Source organism: Erythrolamprus reginae, chromosome 9, assembly GCF_031021105.1.
Source record: "Erythrolamprus reginae isolate rEryReg1 chromosome 9, rEryReg1.hap1, whole genome shotgun sequence".
NCBI lineage: Eukaryota > Metazoa > Chordata > Lepidosauria > Squamata > Dipsadidae > Erythrolamprus > Erythrolamprus reginae.
The window spans coordinates 48,948,186-48,967,013 of NC_091958.1; the positions used below are offsets into that span (position 1 = coordinate 48,948,186).

The window sequence follows — 18,828 nt, forward strand, 5'->3', positions numbered from 1 at the left end:
CTGTCCTTAATGCAAAAAAGATGTTGAGACTGTAGAAAAATTGCAGAGAAGAGCAACAAAGATGATTGGGGGACTAGAGGCTAAAACATATGAAGAATGGTGGCAGGAATTGGGCAGGGCTAGTTTAATGAAAAGAAGGACCAGGGAGGACAGGATAGCAGTGTTCTAATATCTCAGGGGCTGCCACAAAGAAGAGGGACTCAACCTAGTCTCCAAAGCACCTGAGGGTAGAACAAGAAGCAATGGGTGGAAACTGAACAAGGAGAGAAGCAACTTAGAACTAAGGAGAAATTTCCTGACAGTTAGAATAATTAATCGTTGGAACCGCTTGCCTCCAGAAGTTGTGAATGCTCCAACACTGGAAGGTTTTAAGAAGATGTTGGATAACCATCTGTCTGAAGTAGTGTATGGTCTCCTGCCTAAGCAGGGGGTTGGACTAGAAGACCTCGAAGGTCCCTTCCAACTCGTTGTTGTTGTTGTTGTTGTTGTTGTTGTTATTATTATTATTATTATTATTTAAGCAGTGGGAAATTGCTGGATTTCTAACTAACCCAAGAAGCGAACCTACATAAAGTTTGAGGGAAGAGGGCTGGGAAAATTTGTGATTGAATTGTTCCAATATGATTTTAATCTAAAAAAAAAAGATTGGGGTGACCATTACTGTGTTTAAGTAGTTGTGGATTTAGGGAAGAATGCCTTAGTTGACCAGCTAAGTTGACTGCATCTGTTGTGCCTGGATTTATCTGAGTCTTGAAATTTAGAAGCTAAATAGCTTGAGCAGATATGAGTCTAAGCCCAGACCAAATAATTCACATCTGGGGATAAAGTTGGTGTATTATACATTCCAAGAGGAATTCAAACCATCTACTTGAAAGAAAGAAACATGATGCAGCTTTTTTATGGACCAAAGATATTTAGGCCTTGATAAACAAGATGGTTATTACAACAGGCTCTTTGGGGCAAACAGAAAACTTCCGTTAACACTGTCAGCATGCTGTGGTTAGATTACCTGGAAGCAGAGTTTGGAAATAGACTATGATTGGTTCTCTCTGAAGCCGAGTTTGTCTCTGAATTGTTTTGCTAAAACAAGGTCTCAGGCCTGCGAAAGAGAGTTTGTAGCATGCTTTGCGTGACCTTGGTGAAGGTTGTATGACCGCAATAAATTTGTTACGAGAAGTTGTGGGTGGGTATATGATTGGCCACACGCAACGCTAGTCAAGAACAAAAAGTAAGCCGAATTTTGATTGAACTTCCAGAGGGACTTGTCTCTGGACCAGCTGCCTGCAGAGCAAAACTCTGTTTTGATGCCCAACTCCACGGAACCCTTTTTATGGACCGAAGATAGTGTGTCTACTACAGAGGTAATAACAGGTGCAGTTGGGTGTGTGGTGTGAGCATTCAAATTATAGTTGCTAACTCTTCCATGCTGCCCTCTAGATAGATTGGACTTCACCTCCTTTTATACTTCATCAACCCTATTGTTTTGACACATCTGGGTTTCATTACGTTGATGTTTGGAGAAGATAGAAATGATCATCAGAAGGATAGCTCTCTGAAGATGGTTAAACCATCAATGTCCTCAGCAGCGTCTCCATCAGATGCAAACTTCATTTCTCCACAACACTGGGCTTCTGATTGTTCTTGCCCCAGCCTTCTTCGGTTTGATACTTTCTAGATGGGTTGGACCACAACTTCCTTAATTTTCACCCCATAGCCATGTTGCCAACCCATGCAAAGAGCAAGATTGAGAAAGGCAACAAGCCAGGGAGGGAACATAAGAAGAAATGAAGTTTACAAGACAGGGACCTTTGAGTGGAGGTGGACTCTAGAATTCTTCTGATCTTCTTCCTTTTTCAGGATAGCAGAAAGTTTAGGGGATATTTTTTAATGAGAATTTGTGTCTTTATGTATTGCCATATGCTTTCTTTCTTTCTTTCTTTCTTTCTTTCTTTCTTTCTTTCTTTCTTTCTTTCTTTCTTTCTTTCTTTCTTTCTTGATGTGATGTGATGTGATGTGTTGTGATTTGATTTGATTTGATTTGATTTGTATGCCGCCCCTCTCCGAAGACTCGGGGCGGCTCACAACAGCAATAAAAACAATATAACAGTGGAACAAATCTAATATTAAAAGCATATAAAACCCTATCATTACTTAAAAACCAAACAGCAACATTTATACCAAACATAAAACAAAGTATAAAAAATAGCCTGGGGGAAAAGTGCCTCAACTCCCCCATGCCTGGCGGTATAAGTGAGTCTTAAGTAGTTTACGAAAGACAGGAAGGATGGGGGCAGTTCTAATCTCCGGGGGGGAGTTGGTTCCAGAGGGCCGGGGCCCCCACAGAGAAGGCTCTTCTCCTGGGGCCCACCAAACGGCATTGTATAGTCAACGGGACCCGGAGAAGGCCAACTCTGTGGGACCTTATCGGTCACTGGGATTCGTGCGGTAGCAGGCGGTTCCGGAGGTAATCTGGTCCAATGTCATGTAGGGCTTTAAAGGTGATGACCAGCACTTTGAATTGTGACCGGAAACTGATCGGCAGCCAGTGGAAGCCACGGAGTGTTGAAGAAACGTGGGCGAATCTTGGAAGCCCCGCGATGGCTCTCGCGGCTGCTATGTAAATGCTTTAACCTTTGTTCCTCCAAATTGCTCAACAGTTGTGATAATTGTCTTAGTTGCCTGAATAGCCTCATTCTTTTAACTGATTAGTTAGTCCAGTGTTTCCCAACCGTGGCAACTTGAAGATATCTGGACTTCAACTCCCAGAATTCCCCACCCAGCATTCGCTGGCTGGGGAATTCTGGGAGTTGAAGTCCAGATATCTTCAAGTTGCCAAGGTTGGGAAACACCGAGCTAGTCAAATAATTGATGTAGGTTTTGGCATGGAAAGTGCTCAGTGTATGTGGAAGTACAATGAAAACAATAAGCCCCATCATGGATTTGATTCTAAGGAAAAGTAGAGAGGCTAAGCTAATTTCCACTAGGGCAGAAAGATACGTTACTAACACTGGTTTTTTATTAGCAGTATTTAAATTAGTAGTATGAAATGAATACTACCAGAATAAACATCAGATGTTTGATAAATTACATCAGTATAATGTTTAGAACAGTGGTCTGTATTATTAATCAAAGTTTATGATTATCTCCTTTTCAGTCTGCGCGACACCCTGCAATGGCCACCTTTAATCCTGGTAAGTACTAAGTGTTAGGTAGAACAGCTATATTAGTGTGCTACACAATCGGTATTTGGGGCCTTCTTCATCAAAAGCTAAATTTGACATGCTAAATTGAAAGCATGCATGATCTTGGTGCTGCTTAGCTCAAAAAGTTAAGTAAACTGTGGTTAGTGCTAGTATTATGACCACGGGCTGGATTAGAACGTCAAAACATGGTTAGGAAAAAGGAACTTGGTCACTCTGCATGACGCAAGATTCGTCTTTACTTTTGTTTGGAAGGAGAAGTGACACAATCAGATGTGTAGAAAGAAGTTGGAAGGAAGTCCCAAGTCAACAAAACTTCTCTTGGTACTTGGCTTGTGTTCTGTCGGGCTCTCTGATAGAATCCTCCCAAAAATGCATAGATACAATTTCAGACACACACACGTTTGAAAATTCAAAACAATGTTCTTTATAATGAAAAGTCACTTCAACCAAGCCCTCTTCTGTTATAGCCAAGAGCACTCGTCTCCAAACAAACTGGTAATTTGTACAAGTCCCTTATCAGTTCTGTGATACTTCGCTTGCAGCTGTGAGGCAATTCACAGTCCTTCTTCTTTCACAAAGTGAAACACATTTGCTCTGGTTGAGTTTCAGAGCGGGGAAAAATCAGCACACAAAAGGTCAAAGTCAGTAAAGCAGGCACGAAACACAATGATCAGATAATCCTCCACAATGGCCAAACCCACAGGCTGCTATTTATAGCAGCCTCACTAATGACCACAGCCCCACCCAACCACAGGTGGCCTCATTTTCTTTGATAATCATCTCTCAGTTGTTGCTGCCTATGCATCGCTCTCCGCATGCTTGGCTGCATCATTAACTCTTGTTCTGAATCCAAGGAGGAGCTAGATAATTGATCTCCTTCTGAGCTGTCTGCCACACTCTCCTCCTCCCTGTCACTCATGTCGTCTTGGTCAGAGGAGCCTTCATCAACAGATTCCACCGGGGGCAAAACAGGCCTGCAGCATGGGGATGTCTCCCCCACATCCACAGTCCTTGGGGCAGGAGCTGGGCCAGAGCTAACCACAACAGTTTGCGGGTTGGGAAGAAGAAACCTTACTCATGTAGCCTTCTATAAGAGTTGAGATAAACCCCAGAGCATTCCAAATTGTGCCTTTGAAATTTGGTGGCAAAACCAAAGTTTGATGGTAGAGATCCTGGCTTCCCCACATCCTCAGATGTAAAAAAATAAATAAATCAACCTCTTTAGAAAGCAGGGTTATTTCACTGACCATGTGACCACATAAATGCATAGACATCTGGAACAGGAGAATTAGGTGCTCAATTGGGGTGACATTTTGGTATGCTTTGGGAGAAGGGACTATTAGGAACATGGATACACTACCACAAAGTTGAGGAAGGTCAACCTATTCTCCAAACACCAAAGGTCAAGACAAGAATCAATAGATGGATACTGATAATAATAATAATAATAATAATAATAATAATAATAATAATAATTTATTGGATTTGTATGCCGCCCCTCTCTGTAGACTCGGGGCGGCTAACAACGATAAAAACAGCATGTGACAATCCAATAATAAACAACTAAAAACCCTTATTATAAAACCAAACATACACACAGACACACCATGCATAACTTGTAATGGCCTAGGGGGAAGGAATATCTCAACTCCCCCATGCCTGGCGGTATAAATGAGTCTTGAGTAGTTTACGAAAGACAGGGAGGGTGGGGGCAATTCTAATTTCCGGGGGGAGTTGGTTCCAGAGTGCCAGGGCTGCCACAGAGAAGGCTCTTCCCCTGGGGCCCGCCAAACGACATTGTTTAGTCGATGGGACCCGGAGAAGGCCAACTCTGTGGGACCTTATCGGTCGCTGGGATTCGTGCAGTAGCAGGCGGTTCCGGAGGTAGTCTGGTCCAAAGCCATGTAGGGCTTTAAAGGTCATGACCAACACTTTGAAATTGTGACCGGAAACTGATCGGCAGCCAATGCAAGCCATGGGGTGTTGAGGAAACATGGGCAAATCTTGGAAGCCCCACGATGGCTCTCGCAGCTGCATTCTGCACGATCTGAAGTTTCTGAACACTTTTCAAAGGTAGCCCCATGTAGAGAGCATTGCAGTAATCGAACCTCGAAGTGATGAGGGCATGAGTGACTGTGAGCAGTGACTCCCTGTCCAAATAGGGCCGCAACTGGTGCACCAGGCGAACCTGGGCAAACGCCCCCCTCGCCACAGCCGAAAGATGTTCCAATGTCAGCTGTGGATCGAGGAGGATGCCCAAGTTGCGAACCCTGTCTGAGGGGGTCAGTAATCCCCCCCCCCCCAGGGTAATGGACGGACAGATGGAATTGTCCTTGGGAGGCAAGACCCACAGCCACTCCGTCTTGTCTGGGTTGAGTTTGAGTTTGATCCAGGAGAGAAGCATCCTAGAACTAAGGATGAATTTCCTGACAGTGGGAATGATTTATCAGTGGAACTACTTGCTTTCAGAAGTTGTGGGTGCTCTTATCACTGGAGGTTTTTAAGAAGAGATTGGATAACCCGTTTGTCTGAAATGGCGTTAAGGTCTCCTGCCTGAGCAAGGGGTTGGACTAGAAGACCTCCAAGGTCCCTTCCAATTCTGTTATTCTGAACTACAGTACATCAGGTTTCTTCCTTTTGCTTCTAACAGAGGCTGATGAAATAACCCGGAATGCTGGAGCATCTGATGCCTTGGCTTTGGCTTTGAGAGCCAGACAAGAGGCTGAATGGGAAATGGAAGATGAAGAAAGCTTGAAGTGGAACTAAAGAATGAAGTAATAATACACACATCCCACCAAGCACTTTTTATCTGCAATTTTGCTATTTGCACAAATATATTGTTGTAAGCCGCCCTGAATTCCATTGGGATTGGGCAACATCGAATAAATTAAATTAAGTTAATTAAATAAGGTATTTGTAGGAACTATCAGAATTCTTATAAAAATGAGAATTTTTAAATAAATAATTGCTGGGCACTTTTACATTTGATGCAGTTTTACTGTATTGTGACTTCAGAAAATGAGGACACCATACTATTTCCTTATGACAAGAACCTCTCTCCAGATTTCACCAAAACTTATTGTACATTTGAGGAAACAGGCTACGTTAATGGAAATATCTGATAGTAAAGAAATATAACCACCAGGAATAATTCCTTAAACATCATTATTTTCTCTCCACTTTTATTTCTTTGTCAGGATTTTTATTTTACAGAAATTAAAGATTTGTACAGAGCAGAGGATAATAAAGGAAATGTTGATTTTTTTTTCAAAATAAAAATAAACATTCAGTATAGCAGCATGGTGAAAAAAGGCAGAAAGAGATTTATAGTTCATTTCAGTTTAAACAGTGGTTAGTGATGTATGAGGGGAACTGAATATTGGAATATTATAACCACAAGTACAGTATACTGTATATATTTGCCCGGCTTAACAGCTGCACTTTAAATCAATCGATGACTAACTTTTTGAGAACAAAATGAATGGCAGTTGCTAAGTGCCCATTTCTGCTTCATCCAAATTATCCAAGTGAAAGACTGCTTAATAATTTTTGTAAGCAATATCAAGAATGTTATTTGTGCTTGACTACAGGAGTTTAAGGCAGCAGTTTTTGCACTAGTGCAACTTTTTAATGTCACATTTTTAGATCATCATATCACCAGAATACGTGAGATAATTTATCACTGGTTTTTCCTTTTTTTAAAAAAATAGTGGTTTCCATTGCAGCAGTTATTCAAAAAGTTGTTGTAAAAAAACCTTTATTGCTGTAATCTTTAGCATAAGTGATGTTTTACTTTCAATCCTGATGGAAACAATCCTTACAAATAATTGGCATTCTTTTGATTTTGGGCAAATCTCAAGTTTGAAAGGACCGGATTGAAGGAAAAACGCAGTCCAGTGTACCGTGTCTCAGGTTTCTGTGAACAGATGTAATGTAAACATTTCTTTCACGTAAGAAATGAAAGCTTCAACAAAAGCTAACTTTAAAATCTGCAAGAAATGAACCTGACTTTTATAATCCCAGCCCTGGCAGCTGTGAAAAGCTACCACTCCCAGCTTTTATTAAATGCCTGATCACAACAAAATATATTGCACGTTGCCTTGTAGGTATTGATAAAAGAGGTTAACCGCATTATCAAAGCTGCACCTTGAATTTATGGGTGGCAGAGAGAAAATATTTGCACACTAGATAAAGTTGGAAGAATTCTCCCTGTACTCACTACAGGTAATCCTCCACGTAGTTGGGGCCAGAATTTCTGTCGCTAAGCGATGTAGCTATCAAGTGCCACTGCATCACTTAGCAATGGCAATTCTTGCAGGCTTGATTTCCATTGTTAACTGAATCCCAGGATCACTGGGCAAGGCAGCTTCTTGTTGGTTTCCCACAACCAAAGTCAGTGGGGAATCCGACTGGAAGTTGCGAGACCCAGATGAGTAAATGGCTGCTGCTGGGAAGGAGAAACAAAGTGGTGGTTGTCTTGATGGTGTGGAGGAGGGTGTGATGAAGTGCATGAGAAACACGAGTCAGGAAAGATAGATGACCTGGTGAGGTGAGGATGTGAAGGGCTGTAGGTGTGAGGCATGGTGCCAATTGAGGAAGGTGTACAAATGACTAGGGGCAGGGAGGGCACATGGGTGTGGAAACTTAACTCAGTAGCTTGCAATCTTACCCACTGACCTCCTGGGGAAGCTGACAGAGAAGGCTGCGACGGTGATCATATGAATATGGAGGGCTGCAACTAGTTGTAAGTGCAAACTGATTGCCAACTGCCCAGATTGCATTTGTATGACTATGGGAACCCTTCGGTTTGGCCGGACCTCCGAGGATGAGGTCTGCTGTTCATTCAGCACTGTCATAACTTGGGACATTTGCTGAATGAATGGTCATGGGCCCTTACAGACGACCTGTTTTTTTTCTTAAGGCCAGTTGAATGTTTCAAGTCATGCCAGTGATCTGTGGACACTAAACAGCAAGAGGTTTTTTTGCAATGCAGTTGGTAAGTCTGTTTTGACCAAGTATAAATCAACCATTACTATATGCCTTGCACCAGGAATGTGCAAAACTCTTAGAACATTGGGGGAAAAAAAGAATGTTCTATTCTTTCTACAAAGTAGACAGACTAGGGCAATTGTCCATTTTTCTGAACTGGTGTCCTGGACAAAACACAGCTGTTTGGGGCAAAGATACCCGTAGAGTTGAAACCATTTCTAATTTACACTGGGGAACCGGCCAATCGCTGCGGGAGCAGCAGAGGCCAGGGAAGGTGCAGGGAGGGGGAAAATGGAGCATTCCATAAATTTTTCCCAAAAGTTCATTTCCCAACCCTCTTCATTTTGCCTACCTTGTAGCCTTATCAAGGATTTTTCATACTTAAACCTGCACTAACAGCATTTGACCAAAAATGCTGATTCTGTCTTAGAGGAAAAGAAATAGCCGTGAGAAATCTCAATCCCAGCAAAAAGGAAGGAGTTTGGTGCAACCATGTAATCATTTTCCTCCCTCTGAGGGAAGCGATGCAGCTTTTGCAAAATAAAATCATAAAGTCCCACTGAACTCCAGTGACTAAAGAAGCCAGTTGAAGATCAAGCTAGTAGTGAGGGTCGCAATCTTCAAATAAGCTGTCGGTCATATAAGTGACCTGGAGAACATTTTCGTAATGCATTTTTTCGGCAAGTGTGTTGACGGTCCAGGCGACAACGTGAACTCCTTTAGCAGACCAACGATTTATGTAGTCCCTAAAAGGAAAAAGGGAAAAATTCTGGTTTATTTTTAAAAACTTTCTGCAGCCTCTTTGCTGCTCGGCTACAGTTCTTTCCTCCTTTCAAACCCCCAAAAGGCAATTAGAACCATTTAAATTTGGGATCCGTCCAGAAAAAGCTCATTGTAGGTCCAATGTTCCTCGGGATTAAAAGCCATTTATTTATTTATTTATTTATTTATTTATTTTGTCCAATGCACAATACATATTGAAGAGGATAGACATGAGTTATTATATATAAAGAAAGGATATAAAAGTCCAATACACAATGAGGATTTTAGTGGGAATATATCAATATACACATAGTAAAATACATGATGAAGGTAATAGAGGAGATACTCATAGTAAAATATATCTAAGAAATAACAGAAAAGAAGATATAGGAATAGAATATATCAATGAAAGAATAGAAGAAGAGATATAGGAATAGAGGAAAGGTATATAGGAGATATAGGAGAGCAATAGGACAGGGGACGGAAGGCACTCTAGTGCACTTGTACTCGCCCCTTACTGACCTCTTAGGAATCTGGATAGGTCAACCGTAGATAATCTAAGGGTAAAGTGTTGGGGGTTTGGGGATGACACTATGGAGTCCGGTAATGAGTTCCACGCTTCGACAACTCGGTTACTGAAGTCATATTTTTTACTGTCAAGTTTGGAGCGGTTAATATTAAGTTTAAATCTGTTGTGTGCTCTTGTGTTGTTGTGGTTGAAGCTGAAGTAGTTGCCGACAGGCAGGACGTTGCAGCATATGATCTTGTGGGCAATACTTAGATCTTGTTTAAGGCGTCTTAGTTCTAAACTTTCTAGGCCCAGGATTGAAAGTCTAGTCTCATAGGGTATTCTATTTCGAGTGGAGGAGTGAAGGGCTCTTCTGGTGAAGTATCTTTGGACATTTTCAAGGGTGTTAATGTCTGAGATGCGATATGGGTTCCAAACAGATGAGCTGTATTCGAGGATGGGTCTGGCAAAGGTTTTGTAAGCTCTGGTAAGTAGTGTGAGATTGCCAGAGCAGAAGCTACGTAGGATTAGGTTTACAACTCTTGAAGCCTTCTTGGCTATATTGTTGCAGTGGGCTTTGGCACTTAAATCTTTTTTAAATCTTAAATTTGGAATTCGTCCAGAGAAAGCTCCGTACAGATGCCATTGTTTCCCCAGGTCTCTGTTTCATAAATATGAGACCAGGTTTTTTTCCATGCAATCCCCGTCAAGAAATCTAGCAGCCGCAGACCGGGGAAACTCAAGTAGGCTGTTCAACTTACTGTGAAACGTAATTTTTCTGTATCAGGAAAACAGAAATGCCACAAAAATGCCATAGGAAGTTGTGCAGGCTCCAGTCCATGATAACATCGAGGGTCATAAACAAATAGTGTTTCCAAAGAACGTTAAAGCGAGGCGTCCCATCCCCCAAGTGACTGAAGCTCCAGGGTCGGTGGGTCAGAGCTGTTATGACATTTCTGTCAGCTTGTTTCATCTAAAAAAAAAGACCAAACCACATGAAGCCAAACGAAGACATCCTGATATCTTCATAGAAACCTAGAAGACTGACAGCAGAAAAAGACCTCATGGTCCATCTAGTCTGCCCTTATACTATTTCCTGTATTTTATCTTACAATGGATATATGTTTATCCCAGGCATATTTAAATTCAGTTACTGTGGATTTACCAACCACGTCTGCTGGAAGTTTGTTCCAAGCACCTACTACTCTTTCAGTGAAATATTTTCTCATGTTACTTTTGATCTTTCCCCCAACTAACTTCAGATTGTGTCCCCTTGTTCTTGTGTTCACTTTCCTATTAAAAACACTTCCCTCCTGGACCTTATTTAACCCTTTAACATATTTAAATGTTTCGATCATGTCCCCCCTTTTCCTTCTGTCCTCCAGACTATACAGATGGAGTCCATTAAGTCTTTCCTGATACATTTTATGCTTAAGACCTTCCACCATTCTTGTAGCCCGTCTTTGGACCCGTTCAATTTTGTCAATATCTTTTTGTAGGTGAGGTCTCCAGAACTGAACACAGTATTCCAAATGTGGTCTCACCAGCGCTCTATATAAGGGGATCACAATCTCCCTCTTCCTGCTTGTTATACCTCTAGCTATGCAGCCAAGCATCCTACTTGCTTTTCCTACTGCCCGACCACACTGCTCACCCATTTTGAGACTGTCAGAAATCACTACCCCTAAATCCTTCTCTTCTGAGGTTTTTGCTAACACAGAACTGCCAATACAATACTCAGATTGAGGATTCCTTTTCCCCAAGTGCATTATTTTACATTTGGAAACATTAAACTGCAGTTTCCATTGCTTTGACCATTTATCTAGTAAAGCTAAATCATTTACCATATTACAGACCCCTCCAGGAATATCAACCCTATTGCACACTTTAGAGTCATCGGCAAATAGGCAATCCTTCCCTACCAAACCTTCATGAGGTTATAATAATAAGAGGTTTAACGATGTCAACGTTCTGGCAGTTTGAGAGGTTGTGAGAATGAAACTGCAAATTATGGGTTGTAGGAAGACCCACCTTGCTTTGCATTACAATCCAAAGCACATCTCACTGGATTTTCCCTATCAGCATTTATTTTCAAGTTGAGCAGATCTTGTTCATAAATGCTTCAGGCCTTCGATAAGACATCTGAAGGCGAGCAGTTGAGTCAATACATATGCCCTTTAAGACACAAATATCCCACCTATTGCATACCAAAACCTATCTATTATTTCAGTCTTTTACTTTGCTACTGTTAAAGAAGAACTTTGGATAATTGTTGTTATGTATATAAAGAAGTTAATGAATCTAGCTGAATCAGTTATCTGTTTGATTTATGCAACAAACTCTGATAAAGGCCCATAGTTTATTGAGTATATTAAAATAAATTAGACTATGTTAACATTCTAAAAATCAGGTAGCATATGCTTCCCTGTTCATTATTATTTATTATTATGTATTAAATTTGTATGCCGCCCCTCTCCGTAGACTCGGGGCGGCTTACAGCAATAATAAAAACAATGTACAGTAACAAATCTAATATTTAAAAATATATTTTAAAAACCCCTTATTTAAAAGCAAAACATACCCACAAACATACCATACATAAACTATATAGGCCTGGGGGAGATGTCTCAATTCCCCCATGCCTGATGGCAGAGGTGGGTTTTAAGATAACATTTTGTTCATGAGATAACATTTTGTGTATCTTGCATAACATCAAGTCTACTCCAAACCTTCCTATCATGTCACAAAATCATGAGACATTAATAACGCTTTGAAATCTTTACCTTATAGACAACATCTGGCATAAACGAGCAAACCACACTGTTGTTGTACAGCCGTGGATATTCTAGGTAGAGTTGTGTCAAGGCTGCAACCGCCTGCCAGTAAAAAGAAAATGGCATTTTTAAAAAAAATAGCATTGGATAAAGACTGGGTTTGGGGTTTTTTTTTGTACATTTCAGCTACTGGAGGAAATTCTTGTATAGCAGATGTTACTGATTAAAGTGGCATGTAGAGTGCAAATTAATTTGTGTTTTGGAAAAAAAATACACACCAAGGCAGGTGAATGAAGCAGAATGTACTAATGTGTTTGTGAGAGACATAGGGGAAGGTTTGGTAGGGAAGGTTTGCCTATTTGCCGATGACTCTAAAGTGTGCAATAGGGTTGATATTCCTGGAGGGGTCTGTAATACGGTAAATGATTTAGCTTTACTAGATAAATGGTCAAAGCAATGAAGGACTGAGGCTTGGGAGGGGGTGGTGGGGGGGGGAACAAGAACACAATGCAGTTAATGTTTCCAATGTAAAATAATGCACTTGGGGGAAAAGGAATCCTCAATCTGAGTACAGTGCTCCCTCGATTTCCGCGGGGGATGCGTTCTGAGACCATCCACGAAAGCCGAATTTCCGCGAAGTAGAGATGCGGAAGTAAATACACCATTTTTGGCTATGGACAGTATCACAAGCCTTCACTTAACACTTTAAACCCCTAAATTACCATTTCCCATTCCCTTAATAATTATTTACTCACCATTATTACTGGTACTCACCATTGAATAAGACACTTAGTAATCCTGATATTTATAAACATAATTATTTATTAACAATAATTCTTTTTTTGTTGTTATTTATTTGCAAAAATTATTAGTTTGGCAATGACATGATGTCATCGGGTGGGAAAAACCGTGGTATAGGAAAAAAACCGCAAAGTATCTTTTAATTAATATTTTTTGAAAAACCGTGGTAAAGGCTATTCGCGAAGTTCGAACCCGCGAAAATCGAGGGAACACTGTATTGCATTGGCAGTTCTGTGTTAGCAAAAACTTCAGAAGAGAAGGATTTAGGGGTAGTGATTTCTGAGTCTCAAAATGGGTGAGCAGTGTGGTCGGGCGGTAGGAAAAGCAAGTAGGATGCTTGGCTGCATAGCTAGAGGTATAACAAGCAGGAAGAGGGAGATTGTGATCCCCTTATATAGAGCGCTGGTGAGACCACATTTGGAGTACTGTGTTCAGTTCTGGAGACCTCACCTACAAAAAGATATTGACAAAATAACGGGTCCAAAGACGGGCTACAAGAATGGTGGAAGGTCTTAAGCATAAAACGTATCAGGAGAGACTTAATGAACTCAATCTGTATAGTCTGGAGGACAGAAGGAAAAGTGGGGACATGATCGAAACATTTAAATATGTTAAAGGGTTAAATAAGGTTCAGGAGGGAAGTGTTTTTAATAGGAAAGTGAACACAAGAACAAGGGGACACAATCTGAAGTTAGTTGGGGGAAAGATCAAAGGCAACATGAGAAAATATTATTTTACTGAAAGAGTAGTAGATCCTTGGAACAAACTTCCAGCAGACGTGGTTGGTAAATCCACAGTAACTGAATTTAAACATGCCTGGGATAAACATATATCCATTGTAAGATAACATACAGGAAACAATATAAGGGCAGACTAGATGGACCATGAGGTCTTTTTCTGCCGTCAGTCTTCTATGTTTCTAATGTACGTGGAAAAGTTGCTTTTGAAAACAGCAACTTAGTTTAGTTGAAAGAACACAGATTTAGGGAAAAACTTAGAATTCAGCCCTAGGGTCAATGGAGACGCTTCCAACCTCACTCTTCATTTTTTTCAAACAACAGTGCTGAAAAAAGAGACTTGTCAGAGGCATAGCCTTTACTTACTGGTGCTAGGGGAGAGTAACTACCTAAAGGTTAGTATCTTCATGCAATTTATATTATCAGATTTTTTAAAAATGCCTTTAAAAAAACAAAGTTACCAGTTCACTGCCCCTTCCTTAAGTATGAATTTTCTCTCTGAATTACAAAAAAGCATTTCTGAGAAAAACTTTATCTAGTTATTATTTTAGCGCCATTAAATAAAAATTAGTATTTAAAAAAATCACCTTGTTTGTTTCATCATGTCATTGCCAGAACATTTTGTCAATTGGAAGAGCTCTGAAGGAAAAGCTGTTAAAAGGGTACCTTATCTGCATTTCCCTTGACATCAAAGTAGATTATGAGGTCGTGATGCATGCTTTCCATAACAGCTTCTTTTAGGGTTGGTATTTTTTCCCCACGATAATCCCTCCTGGAGGGAAAAAAAAATCACCATACTTCCTTGAAAAGTGTGAATTTCAACAGAAAAGTATTCAATGAAAAAATAAAATAAGGCCCCATTCATTTATTTATTTATTTATTACTTGGATTTGTATGCCGCCCCTCTCCGAAGACTCGGGGCGGCTCACAACATGTAAAAAGACAAATCATAAGTAATCAACAATTTAAAATTTTAAAGATTTAAAAAACCCCACAAACTAACAGACTCACACACAAGCATACCATGTATAAATTCAACGTGCCCAGGAGGGGGGATGTTTCAATTCCCCCATGCCTGACGGCAAAGGTGGGTTTTAAGAAGTTTACGGAAGGCAGGAAGAGTAGGGGCAGTTCTAATCTCCGGGGAGAGTTGGTTCCAGAGGGCCGGTGCCGCCACAGAGAAGGCTCTTCCCCTGGGGCCTGCCAACCGACATTGCTTAGTTGACGGGACCCGGAGAAGGCCCACTCTGTGGGACCTAATTGGTCGCTGGGATTCGTGCGGCAGGAGGCGGTCTCGGAGATATTCTGGTCCAGTGCCATGAAGGGCTTTAAAGGTCATAACCAACACTTTGAATTGTGACCGGAAACTGATCGGCAGCCAGTGCAGACTGCGGAGTGATGGTGAAACATGGGCATACCTACTCTACTTCCACAACTAAAGATCCCAGGATATACTATTCCATCAGAAAAGGAAAACAAATTCTTAAAAGATGTTTAAAGATTTTTACGGTAGTTATTTAAGTACCAGAAGGCATGACTATTGGGAAGTTGCAATCTACAAAAAGTACATACACAAGTAGCTCTCAATTTTCAACCATTTAGTGACTTCAAAATCATAATAGCTTGAAAAAAGTGACTTGCAACCAATCCTCACACTTACAACTGACCCACCATCCCGATGGTCACTTAATCAAAATTTGGGTGGTTGCCAATCAGCATGTATTTATGATGGTTGCAGCATTCTGTGACCATGTGATTTCAATTTGTGACCTGCCCAACTGGCAAATTCAAGGGGGGAAGTTGGGTCTGCTTCAGGATTGTGTGTGACTCACTTAAGAACTGTGGCAAATAAGGTTGTAAAATTGGGAAGGACTCAGTGAGTGAATGATGGGGTTGTTCCCTTACCATAATCTATGTTTAGCAGCTGGATTAAACTGTCGAATCTCAGCAAACGTCAACTGACGTAAACTTCCAGAGCCATCAGTAGTCCTGTCCACCGTTTCATCATGCATCAGGATGGGCACCCCATCTGCTGTGAATTCAAGGTCCAATTCCACTCCTGTGGCTCCATTCTCAGCTGCCTTAAGAAACAAAGTTCATATTTTCAGAACAGAATATAATAAGGTGTGCTTTGAATGAAATGCATTTGGATAAGTTTGCCTTGTGACTAGGTAAGCCCAAGTATCTTAAACTTGCCGAGGTTGAAAACCCAAGCAATGAAGCTTAAGAAAATTGCTACTGAAAAACCCCATGTTATTTCAACAGGGACAACTAAAAATAAATGTTCAAAGTAGAGTATTTCATCTTTAGAAACATAGAAACATAGAAGACTGACGGCAGAAAAAGACCTCATGCTCCATCTAGTCTGCCCTTATACTATTTCCTGTATTTTATCTTACAGTGGATATATGTTTATCCCAGGCATGTTTAAATTCAGTTACTGTGGATTTACCAACCTTTGAATATCATAAGTTACAATCCCAAACTTCAAAGAGAAAGCTCAGTGATGGAAGATAGGCAGTTTTTCCCTGGCTTCATCCTTGATATAACTCAGATGGGTTAAAGCAGGGGTAGGCAAAGTTGGCTCTTCTATGACTTGTGGGCTTCAACTCCCAGAATTCCTGAGCCAATCATGCTAGCTCAGGAATTCTGGGAGTTGAAGTCCATATGTCATAGAAGAGCCAACTTTGCTTACCCCTGGGTTAAAGGTCTCCTTTGCAGCTGCTTAGAGGCTGTCAAAATCATTGTTTTTCATCTGAGAGAACATTTGCAACCAGGTGCTGTCACCACATGGGTTAAAGGATTTTTCTAAAGTAGCACTGACTAGAACAGTCGTGTTGTGCAAACATAACAAAAGAATGGGACACCTTACAATTGCCTAACAGGCAATTAAGCGATACAATAAACAATGCAAAAGAAGGTTTGCATTCAGAAATCAGCAAAGGTTACTAAAAAAGTATTAGAATTTGGTTCTACCAGCCATTAGGAAAAGAAAGTGTAAACAGCTTGTCATAAATTCCCTTCTGATCCAAGTCCAAGTACATTATCTTGGGAAACAGAGTTACTATAATTATCTTTAATGATTCACCAATATTTGCAGGTGATCTCCCATGCTAATTTGCTGCCTCAGTTTAGGAGGTTCTTTGAGATTTTAAACCCTCCTGTTGGCAAACCAAACAAGCCTTTTCTTTATCATACAATTAATGGCAATCACATGCTTCTGATGGTTTTCAATTCATCAACTTTCATTCCTAATATTTATCTTATTCAATAAATGTAAGCAGTGGCAAGCCCATCTCATCTTTCTGACCCATAACTCCTTGAGGAATGAGAAGCAAATACTGTTAATTACATAACTTTTAAAAATCCCTGCACTTGCACTACTTAAATCACACTAAAGTTAAATCAGAAGTGTGATTTATACATAATAGAATTCTTTACTGGCCAAGTGCATTTCTCCGTCTGTGTGTATTGATAGATTACAGGATAGGAGGGAAGGATGGATAGATAGATATAGATGATAAGATAGATGTGTATACAATGTATACACAGTATGTGTATACTGTACTATGTACATACTGTGTACATACATAAACTGTACACATACTGTGTATACACACACAATGATAATAAAGTATTTATATATATAAAAAGATAAGATGATAGATAGAAAAATAGATAGATGATTGATTGATGTGTATACACATACAATGTATACACAGTATGTGTATACTGTGTACTGTACATACATATACACATACTCTGTATACACATACAATGGCAATAAAGTATTTATATAAAAACAGAGATGATAGATAGAAAGATAGATGGTAGATTAGATAGACAGACAGATCTATTTTCATCCAGAGAAGAACCAGTTAACACCTATTTGCTGCCATCCAGATGTTTGCGGGCCAGATATACTATGCCTTTTATGCACAAAACACCCACCCCAACAAATACTATACACTCACACGATTGTGTATTACACACAATCAATGAAACCCCCTCTCTTTACACGCAACCAACGCTCCTTCCACACAACGTGCACACACAACCGGCGCCGACCTGCCGGATGGCGGCCAGCGTGTTCTCGGGGGCATCGTGGCAGCCACCTCGGTGGGCGATACGGGCGGGGCTCCCGCGGGGCTGCACCACCAGCTGGGCGCGCTGCGGGGCGACGGGCTCCAGGCTGAAGAGCCGCAGCGCCAGGTAGAAGCCGCCCGACAGAGCGCACGCCAGCGCGGCGCTCCGGAGCACCGCCAGCGTCGTCACCACCACCACCGAGAAGGCCACCAGCAGCCCTTCAGGGTAGCAAAACATGGCGGCGGTCCCGGCGCCGCAGGAGGAGCTAAAGCTGAGGGGAGTCCGCCGCCCCACCAGCTGTTTTTCCTTTCTCCCTTGTCGCCGTGACAACACAATTCTCCTACCGGCCAATCGCGGCCCTCGCGCCCCGCCCGCCTTAGCCAATCGCGTTCAAAGAAAGGTCGCTGAGGGCGGGACAGAGGCGGATTTCCGAACCCGGGACTCAAATGGGATTGACTTCGCCGGCGGCATCCGCCCGGCCAATCGGAAAGCGGACCGTGGTTTGAATCGTGGACTGGCTTTTGACAGCTAAGGCCCCGGCAAAAGACGACTTGCAAAACAAGGAAATCCCGTCATGGAGTAGTAATAGGCGTGGACGGGAAGGGATTGAGGACCACAAGGAATGCGACGTCTTGATTGATCTATGGAGCTGCCCAGTCATCCAGAATAGAATAGAATTCTTTATTGGCCAAATGTGTTTGGACACCCAAGGAATTTGTCTTTGGTGCATATGCTCTCAGTGTACATAAAAGAAAGTATACATTTGTCAAGAATCATGATTGTCACAGGGGTCAAATAAGCAATGAAGAAACAATCAATATTAATAAAATCTTAAGGATTTAAGTTACAGTCATACAGTCATAAGTGGGAGGAAATGGGTGATAGGAATGATGAGAAAAAACTAGTAGTAACAGTAGTGCAGACTTAGTAAATAGTTTGACAGGGTTGAGGGAATTATTTGGTTAGCA

The 18,828-nt window shown here is 41.2% G+C and overlaps 2 protein-coding genes across 4 annotated transcripts in view; one reads left to right on the forward strand and one right to left on the reverse strand.

Moving 5' to 3' along the window:
- TMC5 (transmembrane channel like 5) overlaps window positions 1–6,184 on the forward strand; it is a 52,670-nt gene extending 46,486 nt beyond the window's left edge. For 2 of the 3 annotated variants that reach the window (XM_070761142.1, XM_070761141.1), the window contains exons 22-24: window positions 1,257–1,361; window positions 3,155–3,191; window positions 5,854–6,184. In XM_070761142.1, coding sequence (XP_070617243.1) covers window positions 1,257–1,361; window positions 3,155–3,191; window positions 5,854–5,969 — 258 coding nt within the window. In that variant the 3' untranslated portion in view covers window positions 5,970–6,184. The remainder of the gene's footprint in view (window positions 1–1,256; window positions 1,362–3,154; window positions 3,192–5,853) is intronic. The other variant, XM_070761143.1, reaches the window with a different exon arrangement.
- A 184-nt stretch (window positions 6,185–6,368) lies between these two features.
- On the reverse strand, window positions 6,369–18,203 carry GDE1 (glycerophosphodiester phosphodiesterase 1). The gene is made up of 6 exons (XM_070761145.1): window positions 17,843–18,203; window positions 15,680–15,855; window positions 14,441–14,546; window positions 12,246–12,338; window positions 10,224–10,435; window positions 6,369–8,938 (listed from the first exon to the last, which is right to left on the reverse strand). The coding sequence occupies exons 1-6, from the start codon at window positions 18,095–18,097 to the stop codon at window positions 8,791–8,793; spliced, it is 990 nt and encodes a 329-aa protein (XP_070617246.1). The 5' UTR covers window positions 18,098–18,203; the 3' UTR covers window positions 6,369–8,790.
- Between the last annotated feature and the right edge of the window lie 625 nt (window positions 18,204–18,828).